This window comes from Oncorhynchus gorbuscha, linkage group LG25, assembly GCF_021184085.1.
Source record: "Oncorhynchus gorbuscha isolate QuinsamMale2020 ecotype Even-year linkage group LG25, OgorEven_v1.0, whole genome shotgun sequence".
Lineage (NCBI taxonomy): Eukaryota > Metazoa > Chordata > Actinopteri > Salmoniformes > Salmonidae > Oncorhynchus > Oncorhynchus gorbuscha.
The window spans coordinates 11,561,024-11,584,990 of record NC_060197.1 but is presented as its reverse complement, the minus strand read 5'-3'; the positions used below and the strand labels follow the sequence as shown (position 1 = coordinate 11,584,990).

Here is a 23,967-nt window from a genome sequence, read left to right as displayed (position 1 = left end):
CGGTCCCCAGGCTGTCCCTACAAGTCTCATGTTGGCGGCCTCTGCTGCTCTCTCTAAGGGCTCCTCAGTGGCCTACAGATACACCCCCATGACAAAGACATGTAATAGGTATCTCCGGGGGGCGGTGTCACGGCAGTCATAAAGACTGTGGGTAATCATTGGCTAGGACTGTCTCTTCCCCGTCACATGCTGGTGATTCATACAGAGCGGCGATTATGGAAAAGGATGGCACAGAGAGGGACAATGGGCTGGCAGGACTAGCGCTAACAAATAACCCTGTCTGTTCTAGCCATTCTGTTTCTATGTAAAACATACATTATACCTCTGCTGTCTGCTCCATGGAAATATAATTAATGATCTGCTGACAGTAGTGATGTGGTGGATTGTCCTTGTGTAGGCTACCTGTACAATGAAGTGGCAAGCACTGAGCATTGCAAATTTGTGAGTGTCTACAATGAATGAAATTCAATCAGATGTTCTATTTTATTGGTGTTTGTATTGTCTGATGAGGATAAATAGTAGGACTCTTGGTGTTTATATTGTCTGATGATGATAAATAGTAGGACTCTTGGTGTTTATATTGTCTGATGATGATAAATAGTAGGACTCTTGGTGTTTATATTGTCTGATGATGATAAATAGTAGGACTCTTGGTGTTTGTATTGTCTGATGATGAGGATAAATAGTAGGACTCTTGGTGTTTGTATTGTCTGATGATGAGGATAAATAGTAGGACTCTTGGTGTTTGTATTGTCTGATGATGAGGATAAATAGTAGGACTCTTGGTGTTTGTATTGTCTGATGATGAGGATAAATAGTAGGACTCTTGGTGTTTGTATTGTCTGATGATGAGGATAAATAGTAGGACTCTTGGTGTTTGTATTGTCTGATGATGAGGATAAATAGTAGGACTCTTGGTGTTTGTATTGTCTGATGATGAGGATAGGAGAGAGAGATGAGGGGGAGGGAGAGATGGGGAGGGGGAGGGAGAGAGATGGGGAGGGGGAGGGAGAGAGATGGGGGGGGGAGGGAGAGAGAGATGGGGAGGGGGAGGGAGAGAGAGATGGAGAGATGGGGAGGGAGAGAGAGATGGAGAGATGGGGAGGGGAGAGAGAGATGGGGGAGAGGGGGGGGGGGGGATGGAGAGATGGAGGGGGATGGGGAGGGGGGGGAGAGAGAGATGGGGGGGGGGAGAGAGAGAGATGGGGGGAGGGGGGAGGGAGAGAGATGGGGGGGGGAGGGGGAGGGAGAGAGATGGGGAGGGAGGGGGGAGGGGAGAGAGATGGGGAGGGGGGAGATGGGGGGAGAGAGAGATGGGGAGGAGGGAGAGAGAGATGGGGAGGAGGGAGGGAGAGAGAGATGGGGAGGAGGGAGGGAGAGAGAGATGGGGAGGGAGAGAGAGATGGGGAGGGAGGAGGGGAGGAGAGGGGATGGGGAGGGGAGAGATGGGGAGGGAGGATGGAGAGGGGGAGGGAGAGAGATGGGGAGGGAGGAAGGGAGAGAGAGATGGGGGGGAGGGAGGGAGGGAGAGAGAGATGGGGAGGGTGGAGAGAGATGGGGAGGGGGAGGGAGGGAGGGAGTGAGAGAGAGATATGGGGAGGGAGGGAGAGAGAGAGATGGGAAGGGGGAGGGAGGAGAGAGAGAGAGAGAGAGATGGGAGAGGGGGAGAGAGAGAGAGAGATGGGGAGGGAGAGAGAGATGGGGGGGAGAGAGAGGGGGGAGGGAGAGAGAGATATGGGGAGGGAGGGAGAGAGAGATATGGGGAGGGAGGGAGAGAGAGATATGGGGAGGGAGGGAGAGAGAGATATGGGGAGGGAGGGAGGGAGGGGAGAGAGATGGGGAGAGAGAGATGGGGGAGAGAGAGCGAGAAAGAGATATGTGGGAGATGGGGAGGGAGGGAGGAAAATAGAGATGGGGAGGAAGGGAGGGAGAGAGACTGGGAGGGAGAGAAAGAGAGATGGGGGGGAGCGATGGGGAGAGAGAAAGAGATAGGGAGGAAAAGAGAGATGGGGAGGGAGGAAAAGAGAGATGGGGCGGGAGGGAGGAAAAGAGAGATGGGGAGGGAGTGGGAGAGCGAGAGATTGGGGAGGGAGGGAGAGAAAGATGGGGAGATGGAAAGTGAGAGAATCTGACAAATGTACTGGACAAAATCTGACGGAGACATTCTGCGTTCAGTTCAGTTGAAATATCTCGCTTCTCTTGGCTCTCCGAACCACCTGCTCTCCATTGAGAGGGAATTGGCTGGAGTCTGTAATACTCCGCTGTTAAAATGAGAATGGATTGGAGTGTCGAGATTGTGAATGAACAGTAGTAGCTACTTTATATGTGGATGGGCGTAATCTCCCTCCAGCTGTTAAACATTTATCAGGGCAAACGCCAATGTCATTGTGTGTTGTCCTGGATGAAACAAAAAGTGTAAATCTCTGTTCTCTGAAAGCCTCATTTCCCCACCCAGGGAAATAATCTCTTTTGTTGTACCTAACTCTGCTCTTCTTTGCTTAATTTGTGTCCGTCTGTTGGCCGCACTGACCGAGCTTGTTACAAAAGGCACTATGCGTTAGGTACCCAGGTTGCATCTGTGCTGATCAAGACCGTAAACGTCAGACTGACTACCTAGCGGCAGTCTGTCCATGTTCTCTGTGGTGTTAGGTTCTTAATTATCAGAGTAAATGACTCACGGACACTAGAGAAGCTCAACCGAGTTGAATTCTTCCCAAAGGGTCGGCACAGCTGTAAGTCAGACACAGACCTGGCTGCCCCCGTGGTGGTATTCGTACCCCACTTCGGATGGAGTCTCCTCCTCATCTCTAAACATTGCATCATTCTTGCTAGGCAGGGAGCTAAGTGAAATGATCCTTCAGCGGTTTCTCCCCTTATCAGTACTGCTACATGCGACCGTGATCCCCTTATCAGTACTGCTACATGCGACCGTGTTCCCCTTATCAGTACTGCTACATGCGACCGTGTTCCCCTTATCAGTACTGCTACATGCGACCGTGTTCCCCTTATCAGTACTGCTACATGCGACCGTGTTCCCCTTATCAGTACTGCTACATGCGACCGTGTTCCCCTTATCAGTACTGCTACATGCGACCGTGTTCCCCTTATCAGTACTGCTACATGCGACCGTGTTCCCCTTATCAGTACTGCTACATGCGACCGTGTTCCCCTTATCAGTACTGCTACATGCGACCGTGTTCCCCTTATCAGTACTGCTACATGCGACCGTGTTCCCCTTATCAGTACTGCTACATGCGACCGTGTTCCCCTTATCAGTACTGCTACATGCGACCGTGTTCCCCTTATCAGTACTGCTACATGCGACCGTGTTCCCCTTATCAGTACTTATCAGTACTGCTACATGCGACCGTGTTCCCCTTATCAGTACGGCTACATGCGACCGTGTTCCCCTTATCAGTACGGCTACATGCGACCGTGTTCCCCTTATCAGTACGGCTACATGCGACCGTGTTCCCCTTATCAGTACGGCTACATGCGACCGTGTTCCCCTTATCAGTACGGCTACATGCGACCGTGTTCCCCTTATCAGTACGGCTACATGCGACCGTCTTCCCCTTATCAGTACTGCTACATGCGACCGTGTTCCCCTTATCAGTACTGCTACATGCGACCGTGTTCCCCTTATCAGTACTGCTACATGCGACCGTGTTCCCCTTATCAGTACGGCTACATGCGACCGTGTTCCCCTTATCAGTACGGCTACATGCGACCGTGTTCCCCTTATCAGTACTGCTACATGCGACCGTGTTCCCCTTATCAGTACTGCTACATGCGACCGTGTTCCCCTTATCAGTACTGCTACATGCGACCGTGTTCCCTGCACTCAACACATTCCAAGCTTAGTTGCACCCGCTATATACCTTCCTCCTTACAACCCTTAACTTCTGGTGTAGACCTTCTGAACCTTAGCACTCCATCAGTGACGTGAATACGTATATTTTTATGTGTGTTTCAGTTCATCTTTGTGATGGCCTTGTTTTTTATGTGTTATATGCTGTAGGTTACATGAAGATGAATGTTACAGTAGACCATAGCAAAGGGCTGTACTGAACTATTCCGAGTAAACATAGAGTATTCCCATACGTTAAGGTTAGGGTTAGGGGTGGTGCTGTCTGTTATCCTTTGATAGTATTCATTGTAGTGCTTGTGTAACATGGATCAAGTCAACCCTTGACCCTCAATGGATCAGCAACACTAACCACTACTCCAAATGACTCCCCTCATAGGATGGCCAGTAGTGCTGAGCGATTAACCAACATACCATTTTTTTTTTGGGGGGGGGGGGGGGTATTAAACAACCATTTGACTGACGTCTGTTCAATTACTTGAATTCCATTTAGTTCAGGTTTTTCTGGGCCCACCGCGTCATTTCTCTAGGGAGAAATGAAATCATTCACGAGAGAGTGGGATGCTGAGCAAATATACTCAGTCAAGTTCAGCACAGAAACGTGGTATTAACTCCTATGACCATAATCCATTGCGCCTGTTTTTTTTCTGTCTCTGACAGAGATGGATACACTTGTGGATACACTCGCCGACTACATTAGGTTAAATTCACACCGACCGCTACATTAGGTTAAATTCACACCGACCGCTACATTAGGTTAAATTCACACCGACCGCTACATTAGGTTAAATTCACACCGACCGCTACATTAGGTTAAATTCACACCGACCGCTACATTAGGTTAAATTCACACCGACCGCTACATTAGGTTAAATTCACACCGACCGCTACATTAGGTTAAATTCACACCGACCGCTACATTAGGTTAAATTCACACCGACCGCTACATTAGGTTAAATTCACACCGGAGTCAATCACCACCGGAGCTGAAACCCCACATTAGGTTAAATTCACCCCACCTAAGTTTTAGATGCACCGCTGTACATTAGGTTAAATTCACACTAAATGACTTAAATGTAAATGTAAATGATAGAGACAGTTCGTGAAAGTATGCCTTAGCTACTTTGAAAAACTAGCAAAATGATGGTTGGGCAGCTCTGCAGCATGCTTAGGCAGGCTAGCCCAGCTAAATAGGATGACTAGACAGTGAAGTATGGGGAGCAGGGAGAATGTTGGCTGGCTGGCTGGCTGCTGCCTGAGTAGAGATGAGATGATGATGGAATAAAAAAATAATCAAGTTATTAAATAAAAACAAAATATTTAATTAATTCTTAGTAATTTCCTATTTTTCGATTGCTGTCTACTCGATGTGGACCTGACCGAGACAATGGAATATTTTCAATGTTTTGGCAGTTGATTGTAATGTATTGCAATTGAACTATTTTTAGCATTGGAATTTCCATTAATTTGTCATTATTTAATAATGCATTTAATGTTTTTTTAAAATTTATTATCGAAACAGAAAAATGTGCTTTAAAAAAAAAATGATCGAACCAAAAACAAATTGACTTTTTAAAGAGCACTAATCAATGGAGGTTAGATGAAAAAAGTGGTAGAAAATTCTGAATCCACAGGACATAAAACGATATAGAGGGAAGATGGAGACGTAGTATTTTCATATACAAGTTTCATATTAATTCTAAAGATTTTTCACAAAAGATACCTTAACTCTGTGAAGCATTTTGCGACCCTTGGAAACAACTTCGAAGACGACGACCTCTAAATGTAAAATCCTCAAAAGTTGTTTACGAGAAACCGGCACTGCTATATCAACAGAGCTCGGTGCTTATTATCGGATGTATTAGGTTACGGAATAATCAAATTTATTTTATAACATAAAGTACATTTTTGTCACCAATGCGCGTTTTCACAACCTGCTTGTAATGGAGACAGATGGACTGTTGTATGAGATCTGACGGGGCCTTGGTGAACGCAGAGCTCCACGCCATGGTGATTGATGAAAGGTGTCAGTGGCGGTATGATGGGGGAAGTCCAGCTGTATTATCTTACAGCTCTATCTGATGTGAAGGAAGGTGATGGTGCCTTGTGGCTCGTGGAGGATGATGTGCTGAATTACAACTGGTTTTGATTTCTGAAAGCCTTAATCCATCCACCATTATTTAATCTCTTTTCTCATATATTTTCTCTTTCTTCTCTCAGCTTTCCTTCACATTTTATCCATCTGTAGTCAAGTTGTACGGTGGATGTGGTCTTTATACTCCACTGTTGAGGCCTCAGTCTGTGAGCTGCTTTATGTAAAGTGGCATGCTATTTCAGCTTGTTTCAGGATGCTGCAATCCGTGCCAACAGATGAACACACAAATTGGTAATTTGCATGTTGCCTTAGAGAGAGACACACATACACACACACACAGTTGCTCAGGTGTCGTCAGGGCTCAGTGATCTGTTTCCTGTCTGGCCACCTGTAGCAGTAAGCATCACCAGGTAGTTGTGGACTGTTGACATTAAACAAGGGATTCTTTGTCTGTTTGTATAAACATTTAGGGGTGAACAAATGATTTACCCTAAGATGTCGCTGGAGAAGAATTCAGCAAATTGTGTTTTTTTGTTCGTTGATTTGCGTTGTTTGTAACTTATTTTATTATTTTACTTTGTACATAATGTTGCCGCTACCGTCTCTTATGACCAAAAATAACTTCTAGACATCAGGACTGCGATTCCTCACCACGGACGAGCAGAATCCTTTTTTTCTGACGAGTCCAACGCGAAAGGAGGCACTTCTTCCTCGGGAAAGGCCCCGATCCCCGTGATCTGTGTGATCAGGCCCCGATCCCTGTGATTTGCCTAAAATGGACGAGTTATGCGGAAGACGAATCTACCAACGGGACATTAAAAACTGTAACATCTTATGCTTCACGGAGTCGTGGCTGAACGACGACAACATCAACATACAGCTGGATGGTTATACGATGTACCGGCAGGATAGAACGTCTAGTAAGACGAGGTGTGGCGGCCTATGTATTTTTGTAAATAACAGCTTGTGCATGATATCTAAGGAAGTATCAAGCTATTACTCACCTGAGGTAGAGTATCTCATGATAAGCTGTAGACCACACTACCTACCGAGTGAGTTTTCATCTCTATTCTTTGTAGCTGTTTTACATACCACCACAGTCAGAGGCTGGCACTAAGACAGCATTGAATAAGCTGTATTCCACCATTAGCAAAGAAGAAAACGCTCACCCAGAGGCGGCGCTCCTAGTACTTCAGGGCCTTTAATGCAGGGAAACTTATATCCGTTTTACCAAATTTCTATTAGCATGTTAAATGTGCAACCAGAGGAAAAAGAACTCTGGACCACCTATACTCCACACACAGAGACTCATACAAAGCTCTCCCTTGCCCTCCATTTGGAAAATCTGACCATAATTCTATCTTCCTGATTCCTGCTTACAAGCAAAAATCAAATCAAGAAGCACTAGATCAATAAAAAAAGTGATCAGATGAAGCAGATACTAAGCTACAGGACTGCTTTGTTAGCACAGACTGGAATATGTTCCGGAATTCCTCACTGTGACCATACGTACATTCCCCAGCCAAAAGCCATGGATTACAGGCAGCATGCGCTCTGAGCTAAAGGCTAGAGCTACCGCTTTCAAGCAGCGGGACTCTAACCCGGAAGCTTGTAAGAAATCCCACTATGCCCTCCAACAAACCATAAAACAGGCAAAGCATCAATACAGGACTAAGATCGAATCGTACTACACCAGCTCTGATGCTCGTCGGATGTGGCAGTGCTTGCAAACCTTTACAGACTACAAAGGGAAGCACAGCCGAGAGCTGCCCAGTGACACAAGCCTACCAGACGAGCTAAACTACTTCTATGCTCGCTTCGAGGCAAATAACAGTGGAGCAGGTTGAGAGTTCAAGTTCCTTGGTGTCCACATCACCAACAAACTAACATGGTCCAAGCATACCAAGATAGTTGTGAAGAGGGCACGACAAAACCTATTCCCCCTCAGGAGACTGAAAAGATTTGGCATGTGTCCTCAGAAAGTTATATAGCTGTACCATCGAGAGCATCCTGACTGGTTGCATCACTGCCTGGTATGGCAACTGCTCGGCCTCTGATCGCAAGGCACTACAGAGGGTAGTGCAAATGGCCCAGTACATCACTGGGGTCAAGCTTCCTGCCATACAGGACCTTTATACTAGGGAATGCACTAAAAATTGCCAAAGACTCCAGCCACCCTAGTCAGACTGTTCTCTCTGTATTAAGTAAGCATTTCCCGGTAAGGTCTACTACATCTGTTGTATTCGGTGCATGTGACAAATAGAATTTGATTTGATTTTACCCTACCCACCACCCACACACTTGTCTCTCTCTCTCTGTCACTCTCTATCTCTAAACTTTTCCCCTTCACTTTTCATTCTTCCATTTGAAGGCCACAGTATGAGGCCTAGGGCTTGAGGGCCTTATGCAACTGTCCATATTCACCCTCCCTTCACCCTCCCTCCTTCATCAAGGGCATTTCAATCACACTCTCTCTCTCTCTCCTTTCTCACTCATACCACATCTACCCTTTTTCACTCTCTGTAATAAAAGTGACCCCTCTATCGCTCTCCTTTGATGTGAAATTACCTTAGCATTGTCTGTTGGTTGTCAATCAACTCATGTGTCCACTCCTCTCAACATACAGGTACCCCTCTCCGAGGTGGCCATGGGGCTTCTATGGTGGTGATGCAATTAAAATGCGTTTATAGGGTTGAAATGAGATGATATAACCTCACTTCATCCAGGGCCATTAGTCTCTTCACAGAGCGTCGGGATGCGTAACGGGTTGCCATGGTAACCAACGGCTTTTAAGCAAAACATATTATGCCGTAGGGGTGGATGGGTTGTTCGGTAGAGGGAGACCCCACCCCCTCCACCACTACAGTCCCATTCTCACTCTGCCTAGGCCTAATTATATTTAGTTCATTTATGTTGGCTGTCAGTTGATTGCCTTTTGGAAGCATCGAGGCAGCAACATATTTGACCCTTTATGCACACACACATTCACGCGCGCACACAGCCACTCAAAGAAAACACATATTTCTCAATGCACAAGTATAGTCATGTTAAGAATTGGTTTCCTTTCTTCAGAGCCCTCACTGACACTACGGACAGCTCTTAGAGACGAATGGATCAAACACTGCCATTCAATGTGCCTGTTTGTGTGATCTCAGCTCTTGGTGGGCTGATAGGGGCTCTTAAAAAGCTACAGAAGGCTCTTACATGGTCGTGCTGCATGGATGTGTGTACAGCACTGTGGGGAGGAACTAGTCTACAGAATGCTCCGTAATACTACCGTAATTAGTCTGAGGGCCAACAACGCCTTATCTGTGGATATCAAAGGAGACTGAGAGAGAGTTTCAGATGTTTAGTTCCTCTCGCTCTTCTACCCCCCCCCCCCCCCGCGCTCCCTCGGTCTTCCTCCCCCTCTCTCATTTTCTCCCCCACCTCTAACTGATGACAGTTCCCTCTCCTCAAGTGCCGAGGGCCAATCTGCCTCTGAGGAATTGAAATGTGCTGCCAGCATCAGTTTTACCACCGTTATGTTTGTTATTTGAGTTAAATAAAGTGATCATGAACAATCTACCATGTGATTACTGGTGTAGAAATATAGGAATCCTTTACACCTGATTCAAAACCTCCCGTCTGCCATTATACTGTATATCCTGTTTTTTTGACAGAAAGGCTGTTTATTTTGCAGGAACGGCATTGCTAGGCTTTTCGTGGGCAAGATAATGACAAAGATAAACTGAAGGGAAGGGAAATGTTTATGTGGAATGTGGCTGGCTGGTTGTGGCTGGTTATTTTGGGATGGTGGAAACGTCAGGCAGGCTGGCAGAGTTTGCCCCTGGAGGTTTGAGAGCTGGCACTTCTCCCTAGTGTACACTACACTGAACTCTACAGCTGTTTTCTCACTTCCTGCTTTATCTCCCTCTTTCACTCGCTCTCCTTTGTTCTCCCTACGTCTATCCCTCTCTTTGACATTTTCATCCACACACTCCCTCATTCTGGTCTCCTTTTGCTCTGTGCTCGTCCTCTAAGGCTCTCTCGCTCCCCCCTTCTTTTTTTTCCCCCTTCACACATTCCCTCTGCCATTTCACTTGCTTGCTCTCTGTATTTCTCAGTCCAACAATTCCGCCCTCCCTCTTCAGTGTTCTCTCCTCCTGGCAGGCTCTCTCCTTTCACCCCGCTCTGTCTTTCGACAGGAGGCTGGGTCAGTCAGGCTGCACTCTACTGCAGCTGGCTTCTACCCCTGTGGAAATAAACATTTGGATGAACCTACATGAACCTTTTCTATAAACCCGACATGAACCTAGATGGCTCTTCTAGAGGAACACCTGGCCACCTGAATACACTCCGCTTGGTGGACACTTGAGTCAGTTCAGGCCAGTCGTCATCGTCACCATCACCTTGTTATTGCACTGCTACCATGAAAACAGCCATCTGTACTGCCCTCATTCAATGGCTTAATTATATGTTGCTCCTGCCCTCATAACATAATTAGGACAGGTAGCTAATAGGCGCCCAACTACAGTTTCCTCCACAGGTCAGTCTGTTTCCCCCTTTCATCAGGTCCCACTTCCAGGATGGGTAGATGTTTTCTGTCCGTCTCCTGCTTCATGTTCTCTCCCCAGTGCACCACTGACAAACACAGGACTGCGTGTGTGTGTGTGTGTGTGTGTGTGTGTGTGTGTGTGTGTGTGTGTGTGTGTGTGTGTGTGTGTGTGTGTGTGTGTGTGTGTGTGTGTGTGCGCGTCTCAGACTCCAGTGATGTTGCCCCGCAGTACTAAACCCCTCCTGGAGTGTCTTACTTTTGTTTATATCCGTTTATCACTCCCGAAACAGCCTGTACCGCCCCTTTGCACGGTGTTACAGCCGCCAGCATGCACGCACACCCCCTGCACAGCATGCTGGGAAATCCTAATCCCAGTTGCATATACCTGCCATCTGGGGCATGATGCAAGAGTCACATGCCTGTCATTATGCAAAATAGTCTCGTAACTTTGTTTATACGGGAAGAATCGGTGTCTGAAACTGTGTGCTGCCACCACCATGAATTACAATGGTGGAGCTATGGAGTATTAACTTCAAGGTTTCTCTGTTCTGTATCTCCCTTTACAGTAGGGCTGGAATTGCCAGGGGCCTCACAATACAGTATTATCACATTAACTTAGGTGCCAATTCTATATGTATTGCGATTCAATACTGTGATTTTTGTGTTAAACATATTGCTCACCATGTCTGTTGCAGGGAGCCTTGAGAAAACGAGTTTTGATCAGTCATGGAAATAAGTGCTGAAAATTGAATTGGGAATGGGGGAGACCTAGTCAGATGGGCAATTGAATGTCTGAAATGAGTCTTCGGCATTTAACCCAACTCCTCTGAATCAGAGAGGTGCGGGGGTGCTGCCGTAATCAACATCCACGTCTTCGGCGCCCAGGGAACAGTGGGTTAACTGCCTTGCTCAGGACCCTATTTAAAAAGATGGAGAACAAGCTAGTTTTGGTGCAGCTACAGTAAACTAGCGCAAAATAATATTGTGGCGTTGTCAAGACGATACGATATATCGTCAAAAATAATATACAGATTTGTAACTGTATCTATCTTTTTTTTTTTCTCCAACACTTTAAAGCTCCATCTTTCTCTCCCTCCCCTCCCCTTTCTCTCCCTCCCTCTCCCCCCTCCCTCCCTCCCCCTCCCTCTCTCTCTCTCCCTCCCTCTCTCTCTCTCCCTCCCCCCCCTCTCTCTCCCTCCCCTCTCTCTCCCTCCCCTCCCCTCTCTCTCTCTCCCTCCCCTCCCCTCTCTCTCCTAAACAAACGGGGCTGGTGATGCCGTTGTGTCACGGGGAAAGAATGTTGGACAGGTTCCACTGTGGTGAACCCAGCTTAGCAGGGATAGATCTGTTGCGGATGCCTTTTCCCCCTCCTAAATCCCACATCACAAACACGTGTGCCATATTTTCCCCTCTGTTTTGTTCAGAGCCATCGGTTATTCCCGGGTGTAGAAATGTGTCTTGTGTTGATTAATGGGTTGTTCTTTCCTTTGTTTTGTGATGATTGTTATATCTATAGTCTAAACAGTCTTTATTAAGTGGCACCTGTACTCACTCCCTTCCTCAGCTACACCTCCACATTAAGCATATGGCTCAGCAACACCTTCTAATTGACCTGTCATAGGATCATGTTACAGTGAGTCACTGAGCTGGGATAACTCAACCTGGCTCAACGAAGGACCCCTGGGAGAGTGGTGCATGTGCCTGAATAAAAATGAGTCATCCACACACCAGCTCCTTTCCCCCTTCCTTTCTTTTCTCTCGCGTTCTCCTCACCCTCCTCCCACTAACCCGGGCTCGCATTTCTCTTTCCCTCTGTTTTACCCCTGTCCTCCCTCCCTGCCTCTTCTCTCCCCCCCCCCATGGAGAGAGGGGACAAAGCAGTGGCTGAGAGAATGACAGAGTGGTGACAGCACTGTACTCAGATCAATAGAGGGCTGAATAGGGCCATCAGAGCCAGGCTAATCTGGGCTGTGACACATAACCATTGTGACAACACACACATGCTGCCACTGACAAACAAGCAAGCAGAAAGCAGATGTGCACTCACACCAACGTTTTCATGCACACACTGTTCTTCCGTCTCACACTCTCCCACACACACATCCTGCCCGGCACATCAAGACCCCTCATGTTTAGATCATTCATGATAATTAAGAGACTACAAGGTGGCGACTCTGCCCTCTACCCGTTTATCTTGTTGCCAGGAAACAGATGTGGTGCTGCTCTATTGCTGGTTTCACTGAAGCACTGACAGTCTTGGTTGGGTGGGTCCTGCACTGTAGCACTGACAGTCTTGGTTGGGTGGGTCCTGCACTGTAGCACTGACAGTCTTGGTTGGGTGGGTTCAGCACTGTAGCACTGACAGTCTTGGTTGGGTGGGTCCTGCACTGTAGCACTGACAGTCTTGGTTGGGTGGGTTCAGCACTATAGCACTGACAGTCTTGATTGGGTGGGTCCAGCACTGTAGCACTGACAGTCTTGATTGGGTGGGTTCAGCACTGTAGCACTGACAGTCTTGATTGGGTGGGTCCAGCACTGTAGCACTGACAGTCTTGGTTGGGTGGGTTCAGCACTGTAGCACTGACAGTCTTGATTGGGTGGGTTCAGCACTGTAGCACTGACAGTCTTGATTGGGTGGGTTCAGCACTGTAGCACTGACAGTCTTGGTTGGGTGGGTCCAGCACTGTAGCACTGACAGTCTTGGTTGGGTGGGTCCAGCACTGTAGCACTGACAGTCTTGGTTGGGTGGGTCCAGCACTGTAGCACTGATAGTCTTGATTGGGTGGGTTCAGCACTGTAGCACTGACAGTCTTGATTGGGTGGGTTCAGCACTGTAGCACTGACAGTCTTGGTTGGGTGGGTCCAGCACTGTGGTTGGAGGTTATGGGGGAAGAGTTGTACATGATCATGTATGAGAAAGTGTGGCTTCATTCGCCTGTCTTTGTATCTCTGTATGTATGTGTGTGTACATGACTGTGTATGTGTGTGTGTGTCCTGACTAGGCCCAGTGCCCAGCCTGAACAGGTGCTGGTCTGGTGCATACTGGAATGTGTTCAGAAGCCCAATGGGAACAGGGCCAGCACTGCAGGAGGCAGCACAGCTAACTTTTAACACTGAGCTACTGTTCCTAGCTGGGGAAGGAAAATATTTGTCAAATCATGAAATGTTACTAGCTATAATAATACCATTTTATTAGTCTTGCAATTGTATTAGTCTTAAATCATGACTTAAAGCTTTATCTTTTTCATTTTACAACATGTACATGTCTCATATATTTTCCTCTGAATTCTTTGTTCCTAATCTGTCATTTCACTGGCTTCATTCACTGCATAATGTATTCGGGAGACACTCCGATATGGAGATGCTTTTTGAAGTTAAAGTCTAGAAGCCAATGGGATTGTCTGTCATGATGGACCCTACTGCAGAATGTCACATCTATCCATTCATAGTGCTGGCTCCCGTCTCTGTCAAGGCTGGGTGACGAAAGGGACAGACTGTTGTCAACCACTGTCTGCTACGATCCCACAGAGCTGATTCAACCCAATGACACACATGCATGCATGCATGCATATACAGACATTGCCATACACACACAGAGACAGACACACACACACACACTATGGCTACAGCCACACACACACACACACACACACACACACACACACACACACACACACACACTGGCTACAGCCACATCTAACAGACGCCAACTCTGTCATGGCAACAAAGCCTCTCAGTCATTCTCTGTGGCTGCCATTCCCAGCTGCATGTATTGTCTACTATAGTCTCCCTCAGTATAGCACGTATGAACACCCTGCAGCCCAGCCTGCTGAATACAACACATGTATTATACATCACCGTGTGTGTGTGTGTGTGTGTGTGTGTGTGTGTGTGTGTGTGTGTGTGTGTGTGTGTGTGTGTGTGTGTGTGTGTGTGTGTGTGTGTGGTGATGGGTGTGAATGAGACTGTCTGATTGTATAGGTGAGCTGATTGCTGCTGTAATTGGCCAGTGTTTTGGGTGCTGATGCTGAAGGGGGAGATGGGGGTCTCCCTCATAATGAGGGAGAATATGTGTGTGCGCGTGTGTGTGGCTTTAGTTGTTTATGTATGGAAATAATTACCGCAAATGATAATGTGTGTCATGAAGGGACAATGTGAGAGGTAGAGGTTGGGAGAAAGAGGAGGGAAGGAATAGAGAGGGGGAGAGAGAGCGAGGGGGAGAGAGAGCGAGGGGGGAGAGAGAGCGGGGGGGAGAGAGAGCGAGGGGGAGAGAGAGCGAGGGGGAGACAGGTAGGTAGGAAAGAGAAGGAATGAGAGGGTGTTGGAGAGAGAGAGAGAGAGAGAGAGAGAGAGAGAGGTAGGTAGGTAGGTAGGTAGGTAGGTAGGTAGGAAAGAGAAGGAATGAGAGGGTGTTGAGAGGGTGAGAGAGAGAGAGAGAGAGAGAGAGAGAGAGAGGTAGGTAGGTAGGAAAGAGAAGGAATGAGAGGGTGTTGGAGAGAGAATGGCTTTTTCCGCCTTTGATAGGCCATGAAAGGAATGAGCACATTGGATAGAGTTCCATGACTACATACCTGTCAATGGATTTCAGCTCATCACAATTACCGGTAGATAGATGTGAAAATGACACTTTCAGAAGTGTCAGAATAAGGGAGGCTACTTGTCTTGTTTTAAAGGTGTTGTCACTTATGAGTGTTGTGAGAGTGTTTGAGATGGTAACCTGTGTGCGCTCCTCTGCACTACTCCATCCAAATCCTTGATCTGTGGTCAGCTCACGTTCTGTCTGTCAGATGTTCATGTCTGGCTCTGACTAGGGCTGTTGCGGTGACCGTATTACCACCGCACCAGCAGTCATGACCACAGACAAATTCCCTGTGACCGTTGGTCACGGTAATCCCAATCCAAAACTGTGCAAATGAATGGCGCTGATGGGTAGCCTACCAATCTGGCTAACGGCCCACGTTAATGACCCGGTACCAAGCGCTCTAGTGTCCCTATAATCATTCTCTAAACACTTCATGATTGAATTTGAATATTCTGAATGAGGACAAATGGTGAGGGGAGTTAGAGGTCCTGTTTCAAAAGGCAAAGAGCGAGCAGCTGTTAGGGTGTAGAGGACACCCCCGTGTGTGTGTGTGTCTGTGTGTGTCTGTGTGTGAAAAACACACAGGATGGAGGGAGAGACTGCAACTTCTGTTGACTCGCGCTAGACTAACTTCTTGCCCGTTATTTGTCATCCCATCTGATTAGAGTACCTGTCTTGACTGAATCAAACCGAGAGAAGCTATCTAACTAGGCTAATTGAGGCTAGCCATAATGACGTCTCACCATTCTATAGTTATCCTACACATAACTACAACTCCATTCAGATTATAGTGTAAATAGCACATCATGCAGTACTTACGTTTTTCTAAGTGATTTCTAAGACATTCCCAGGTTTATAGGCCTTTCACGACAAAATAAATAATAGGTTTTATTGTGATGGTCAATGCTACTTTGATGTTAATTAACGGTCAATTACCATGAGTCCTAGGTTGGGTTGCTTTGATCACTGTCCTGTCATTGACCAAAATATCAAATATCGTACACACACATTGTCAAACACACACACACACGTTGTCAAACACACACAGAGTAGAAGGCTTGGTTTTGGCTCGCGCTGACTGACCATGTCTCTTTTGTTGTGCTCCTGAATTATACATCCATGCATCTCTGCTACACATCAAAGTGTAGTAGATTATCATGATTGTGTTTTATAATACATGCACAGCTCCCCCTGTTGTGTGCTATGCAGAGACAAAGCACAGGCTGTCCTCTGGAATGTTGTGGAACATCCACTGTCTTTAGCCGCCCCCTTTGACCTCTCACCTCTGAACTTCAGTCGACCTGTCACACTGACAGCAGGGGGAACACAATGATGAATCTCAGGTTTTTTCCTTTCTTATTACTCTGTGTCAAAGGTCATACTGTCACTTATTGTCCTCCACTTTTCCGTGTGTGTGTGTGTGTGTGTGTGTGTGTGTGTGTGTGTGTGTGTGTGTGTGTGTGTGTGTGTGTGTGTGTGTGTGTGTGTGTGTGTGTGTGTGTGTGTGTGTGTGTGTGTGTGTGTGTGTGTGTGTGTGTGTGTGTGCGCGCTTCATTTAACAGTAGCAATCTTCCTCCTCAACTGGTTGCTCTTTGAGGTAGCAGGTTCCCAACAGACACACACACATACACTTTTACGGTTATTGTTTTACAGGCCTTGTGCTGTGATGTAATGGTCTCCCATCCATAATGTCCCAGGTTTATGGACCATAGTGAGATCTGATGAACACTGCCCAGCCCTGGATCAGAGCAGTTGATGAGCTGCCTGACATTAAAGAGATGGACAGCTCTAGACTGCCAACCACTACAGTATAATAACCAGTAAGAGACTGGGGGATGGAGGGAGATGGGGGGGGGGGGGGGTGTTATCTTAGGGTCTATATAAGGCAGATATGAATTGTGATTGTATTGTATTGATGCTCATGCAAGGTTACTCATCGTGCGAGGTTAGCTTGCTGAGCTAGCTTCACTTCATGTCCCAAGCGTCAATTTCTATGAGCAATAGGAGCACAGGAAGAGAGAGAAATGTAACTTTCAGTGACTCCACATGGCATGAAGGTTATTGTGGAAAACAAGGTGGCTCAACGTAAACAACAACAGGGAAAAACACTGGTGAACAGGTGTGTGATTAAATCTGCACTGTGTCCTTTGTGTCTGAGAGAGTGGAAGAACAAAGGGGAGCGCGAGAGAGAAAGAACAAGAACAATTGGGTGTGAGAGAGAACAAGAGACAGAGAGAGAGGGAGGAGAGAGGGAGGGAATGACAGAGAGAGAGTGCAATATAGAAACCCAAATCAAAATCGAAGTTCATTGGTCGCGTACACCATTTTGCAGATGTTATCGCAGGTGCTCATTTTATGCCTCTAGCTCCAACAGTGCAGCAATAGCTAGCAATACAATAACTGTACACACAAAATCCGAAAGTATAAAAAGAACAAGAAATTAAGACATCACACACAAGCTGTGGCCTCCTCTGATTAAAAAAATAATAATAATTTAAAAAATAATAATAATAATTTTTTTTTAAATGTGGAATGAGCAGACCGTTTGGCAGTGTGCTGGGAGGGTTTTCCTCACAGAGGTAATGTAGCCTTGGCGTTGTACTATGTATCTAGACGGCTGCTCTTCACTTAATGGGACTGCTCTGGTGGGGCTATTTGCTTTCCCTGTTCTAGGGGTTGACATGGCAACCAGGCACTGTCTGGACTACGGGAGAGGAGAGGGGATGCCCCTGCTCTCCTCCCTCTGACTTTGAAGACGAAAATGAAGAGGGGAATTAAACTGTGAAAACATGTAGTTGATGTGAAGTTGAATACGTGTTGCTGCTATTTTGAAATGAAATAAGCTCTTCCTTCCCAGGAGTAAGTGTACGTGCGAGTGACGGCAGGCTGAGTGTGATTATGGGATAGTCTGTGTTATTGCTTCAGTCACAGACGGACAGGTTTCTGAGGCTTTCTCCTCAGTTTATTCATTTGTGTTTGTCTGCGTGTGTGACTATTGTCAGTGTAGTGGACGACTGAGCTGTTATCTGGTGTGTGAGTCTAAATGAATCTGCATGTGGTGTTTAATCCTGTTAACTGTGGTCACGGTTCCACTTCTCACGTGAAGCAACAGGACACACACACACACACACACAATATTACACACATATGTGTGTGCTAGGGCTGTCCAGACTAAAAAAAATCTTGGTCGACCAAAAGCCGTCTGTTCTTTTGACCAATCGATTGATTGACATGTTTAAACGTGTATTCTTTTCATATATACACACCCTATGTGTTTTTTATTAAAATCAACTATATGCTAACCTTAACCTGACCCAACTATTCTCCTCCGGCTCCTAATGGCTGGTAATAGGCTACACAAGGAGTTGGCAACATTTCTCATGTGGAATGCTAATCTGCATGCCAGTTATGGTTTTCATATGCACATTTTTATGAAACCGTTTCATTTAATTTAGAATAATGTCTTTATCTCAAAATCATTGTCATGTGGTTTTATAAAAAAAAAAAATCTAAATGAAAATGATATACAAACCTAAAAAGTAACTTCCATTGCCAACTATGTGAAAATAGCCTATCTAAAGTGAACAAATAAAAACATTGCAGCCTGCAGGTAGAAAATATCCGGATTAGAAATGAATATGCTATAAATCGCACGCTGAGTGGTTATCGAAAGGGAGAGGGATCGGAAGATGTTTAAAATAGATTGAGGAACTATTGTAAATCTCAATGGATGTAAAACAGACTTAGTTTGCTTGCCGTTTGAGGTGAAGAAAACTACTCTGAGAAGCTCCACAGGTCGTTAGTGGTGGTGCGTTAAGCCAATCAGAAAAACTATCAGATCCCGAAATGAGCACATCTCTATGCCTACATTTCTGCACAGGCCAGGTAGCCTATAGGCCTACTTCTATGTACAATCAGGCCAGGTAGCCTATAGGCCTACTTCTATGTACAATCAGGCCAGGTAGCCTATAGGCCTACTTCTATGTACAATCAGGCCAGGTAGCCTATAGGCCTACTTCTATGTACAATCAGGCCAGGTAGCCTATAGGCCTCCAAACAAGACAATGACTAAATAACCAAAACTCTATGTACAATAAATGGAATGACAATAAACCAAGGTGTAGCAAACAAGACAATGACTAAATTGTAAATGGAATGAAATAAACCCCCGCGAACAATGTGTCCACTCTGACAATGAGAATGCGTAGAAAGGAATAATAATATTGAATGCCTTAAAATAAATTACCGTAACCCAAGTAACAAACGTTGTGGATTAGAAATGACATGTAAATGTAATAAATGTACGACTGGTGATATATGTAATGGGGGAATTGACATACACTGACAATCAAATGCGAACAATTCACTCAAGGAAGTTGTGGAACGGTGGATGTGCACCCATTGGCAGGAGAGAGCGCATTCTGGAGAGAGAAGTGCATTGTGCATCTGGGCGCATGGTCAATCTGACGTCTGCATTGGCCATGCAGAATTCAGGGTGACTATGGCCTCAGCAGAAGTCAGGGCGTTCATACTTCTTGCGCTTTGCAGAGCTGTTGTCAAGGACGTGAGTTTGTGTACCGCCCCCCACCTAAGGACGTGAGGATGTACCGCCCCCCACCTACCGTCAACAAATCATGTCCATGTGGAGCTATACAGAGCCCTCCACATTGTTACAACATTCTGCGTGCCTCTGTGGGCTCCGCATTTACGTCACACCCTCCATGTGGCGCCTCCTACCACATTTTTGGATCAAACATATTGGCTTTTTCTAGGCCTCCGCAATGGATTAGTTCACTGAGATGGGAGCATATATTTGTTACTGCTCGGCTTAATCTCTGTCGAACAACAGCCTAACGACAAAACAGTCAACTAATTGGGATTGGTTTTCGTTGAGCCTGGTCTCCCAGTAGAATCCCAAAAGGACCCCGTAACCCATTCCAGCCTGATGGGTAATCCGCTTTATACCGCTGCACATTGATCCTCATGTCATTACTAATCATTACAATCACTCACAACTAGCTTTTTATTGGGGACAACAGATCCATTTTGTTTGCGCACGTTTCCTGCAAGTGTGTATCCATGTGAGCGAGCATCTCTGTCTGCGTATATGCGTGTACGTTTCTGTGAGTGTGTATCCATGTGAGCGAGCATCTCTGTCTGCGTATATGCGTGTACGTTTCTGTGAGTGTGTATCCATGAGCCCTGCCCCATGTAACACCACACAGTGTGGTGCTGACTGACACACACAGTGGCCTTGCAGACACACACACCTGAAGGTCACCATCAGTTACAGACAGCCCTCCCCTTTGTTTTTTTTGTGTGTGTGTGTGTGTGTGTCACAGTGTGTGTCACAGTGTGTGTCACAGTGTGTGTCACAGTGTGTGTCACAGTGTGTGTCACAGTGTGTGTGTCACAGTGTGTGTGTCACAGTGTGTGTGTCACAGTGTGTGTGTCACAGTGTGTGTGTCACAGTGTGTGTGTCACAGTGTGTGTGTGTGTCACAGTGTGTGTGTCACAGTGTGTGTGTGTGTCACAGTGTGTGTGTGTGTGTCACAGTGTGTGTGTCACAGTGTGTGTGTGTGTGTCACAGTGTGTGTGTGTGTCACAGTGTGTGTGTGTGTCACAGTGTGTGTGTGTGTCACAGTGTGTGTGTGTGTGTGTCACAGTGTGTGTGTGTGTCACAGTGTGTGTGTGTGTCACAGTGTGTGTGTGTGTGTGTCACAGTGTGTGTGTGTGTGTGTCACAGTGTGTGTGTGTGTGTGTGTGTGTCACAGTGTGTGTGTGTGTGTGTCACAGTGTGTGTGTGTGTCACAGTGTGTGTGTGTGTGTGTCACAGTGTGTGTGTGTGTTTGTCACAGTGTGTGTGTGTGTGTGTCACATGAGTGACTCTTATGTCTTATTCCAGTTCATCAGTAAATCATCTTCCAGTGTGTGTTCAGTTTCAACAGTGTGTGTTGTTTCTCACCCCACCCCCTAAGTTTTAGATGCACTATTGTTGTGACGATTCCACTGGATGTCATAAGGTGACTCTTATCAATTTGTTATTCCAGTTCATCAGCATCATTCTATATAAATCATCTTCCAGTTCAGTTACAACAGACATATCAAAACAACAGATTTGAAGCTGTTTACAAAGCAGACTAGTCTGTAAATAGAGACTGGGATAAAGAATGTGTCTGCAGCAGAGAAGGACAAGGAGGGGGAGAGGGAGGGAGAGGGAGAAAGTGCATAGATTGCAGCCTACAAATATGATAAATGCTATGGCATTATATTACCTAGATATAGAGGTATTCAGTTGGCGTGTGCCTGCCTGTATGCGTACACGCTGTAGTGTGTGTGCGATCTCCATGTCAGGGTTGGAGTAATGATAGTGACCTCTGTAATGACTTGACAGAGCCCTGTGCTGCTGTTGTAAAGCTGTACAACAGGGAGGAGTATGGTTCAGAAAGTGCTAACCTCAGGGTCTGTCATTACACAGCCCCCGCACACACACACCTGGCCAGCGGACACAATGTGCTGCTGTATTGCTGTGCTATAATCCAAGTCTGGCAGAGAGAGAGCGAGACGCTGTGTCATAATGACCCCATATTGACCCTTCAGTCACCTGGGCTTGTGTGTTTGTAGAGCTCGGTTTTCAGGGCCGATCCCTTCAGTGAGAGACAACACACACGCGCACAAACACACACCGGTGGCTCCACTCTGCTCATTGACCTGTTTAGTCATCAGAGACAGTCAGAGGTCTGTGGCTTAGTCAGTCAGTCGTCTGGGAGAAGCTTAATGACTTAGCAAGGGCCTTTAATCTGCAGACCGATGACTCTGAATGACTCCGCTTGGAATAGGAGAGACTGGGCTGTGCAGTGTGCATGCATGATTTGGGCTGTGCAGTGTGCATGCATGATTTAGGCATGTTTGTGTGAGAGAATGTTTGCTAGTTTGAGATTCAAGATGGTGCCGTTTCTGGCTTGTGAGTGTGTGCACTGAGTATACCAAACAGGAACACCTTCCTAGTATTGAGTTGCACCCCTCTCTTTGCCCTCAGAACAGCCTGAATTCACCGGGGCATGGACTCTACAAGGTGTCAAAGGCATTCCACAGGGATGCTGGCCCATGTTGACTCTAATGCTTCCCACGGTTGTGTCAAGTTGGCTGGATGTTCTTTGGGTGGTGGACCATTCTTGATACACACGGAAAACTGTTGAGCATGAAATATCCAGCAGCATTGCAGTTCTTGACACAAACCGGTGCGCCTGGCACCTACTACCATACCCTGTTCAAAGTCATTTAAATATTTTGTCTTGCCCACTCACCCTCTGAATGGCACACATACACAATCCATGTCTCAGTTGTCTCAAAGGTTAACGAAGGATTTTTTAAGCCATTAAATTCACTACATCTACACGGATGGAAGTGGATTTAACAAGTGACATCAATAAAGGATCAAATCTTTCGCCTGGATTCACCTGGACAGTCTGTCATGGTATATTCAGGAAATCTACAGGAAACAAAATGTATCGTGGTGCTTGACTGAAGCTGTGAGTTCTGCTACACCACAGGTCCGGGGTTTGGGCAGGCTGCTTCTGCTTTGACTTTGCCAGGGAATGTCATCCTAATGACATGGTCCAGTCTGCAGCCTGCAGCCAGACAGCCTGCTGCTCACTAACTAACGATAAGCCATAAGCCACTGCACCCTCTGCGCCATCATGTCACACTGTCACTGCAACATGCTAATACATTTACTCTGTCTGTCCCCAGTACTCTCACACTCCTGCCTCTCCAGTGTGTCTCTTCTCCTTCACTACCACTGATACATATAAGATCTGGATAGATTGATAATGTATTGCTTATACCTATCAAATGTTGTCGGATCAGTGGTCGTGAAGGAAAGGAAGCGGTTTGAGACTATTGGGACTTGCCATGTTTATTTCCCATGTTGCTATGTTCTGTTTTGATGTGTCAGACTTACGTTTCATGTTCATGCTTGTCTCATTCATCGTGCTTTAATCATTGATTCATTTTGCTTTTGTGTGCTTTGTTTGCGTTTGTTTTGACATGGGCTGTTTTTTTGTTTGTTTCCTCTGTCCCTTTTCTGCATGTGCCTCCACCATAGCTTTGTACCAATGGCTAGAGGCTGACCGCCAAGGCAGGGACCCCGATACAGCAGCCGCAGGTAAACTCCACCAACTGAATCCCATGTAGGGGTGTACAACTCTCTCTCCCTTCAGATACTAACTTGCATAGTGTCCACTCTCTCCCTTCGGATACTAACTTGCATCGTGTCCACTCTCTCCCTTCGGATACTAACTTGCATAGTGTCCCCTCTCTCCCTTCAGATACTAACTTGCATAGTGTCCCCTCTCTCCCCTCAGATACTAACTTGCATAGTGTCCCCTCTCTCCCCTCAGATACTAACTTGCATAGTGTCCCCTCTCTCCCTTCGGATACTAACTTGCATAGTGTCCCCTCTCTCCCTTCAGATACTAACTTGCATAGTGTCCCCTCTCTCCCCTCAGATACTAACTTGCATAGTGTCCCCTCTCTCCTTTCAGATACTAACTTGCATAGTGTCCCCCCTCTCCCTTCAGATACTAACTTGCATAGTGTCCCCTCTCTCCCCTCAGATACTAACTTGCATAGTGTCCCCTCTCTCCCTTCAGATACTAACTTGCATAGTGTCCCCTCTCTCCCTTCAGATACTAACTTGCATAGTGTCCACTCTCTCCCTTCAGATACTAACTTGCATAGTGTCCCCTCTCTCCCCTCAGATACTAACTTGCATAGTGTCCCCTCTCTCCCTTCAGATACTAACTTGCATAGTGTCCACTCTCTCCCCTCAGATACTAACTTGCATAGTGTCCCCTCTCTCCCCTCAGATACTAACTTGCATA

The 23,967-nt window shown here is 46.4% G+C and overlaps 1 protein-coding gene across 1 annotated transcript in view; it reads left to right on the top strand.

Annotated features, from left to right (window-relative positions):
* The window catches only part of LOC124013737 (DENN domain-containing protein 5B-like), a 77,673-nt gene that overhangs the window by 10,778 nt on the left and 42,928 nt on the right, over positions 1-23,967 (top strand). The window contains 1 exon segment of the mRNA XM_046328200.1: positions 23,190-23,249. Coding sequence (XP_046184156.1) covers positions 23,190-23,249 — 60 coding nt within the window.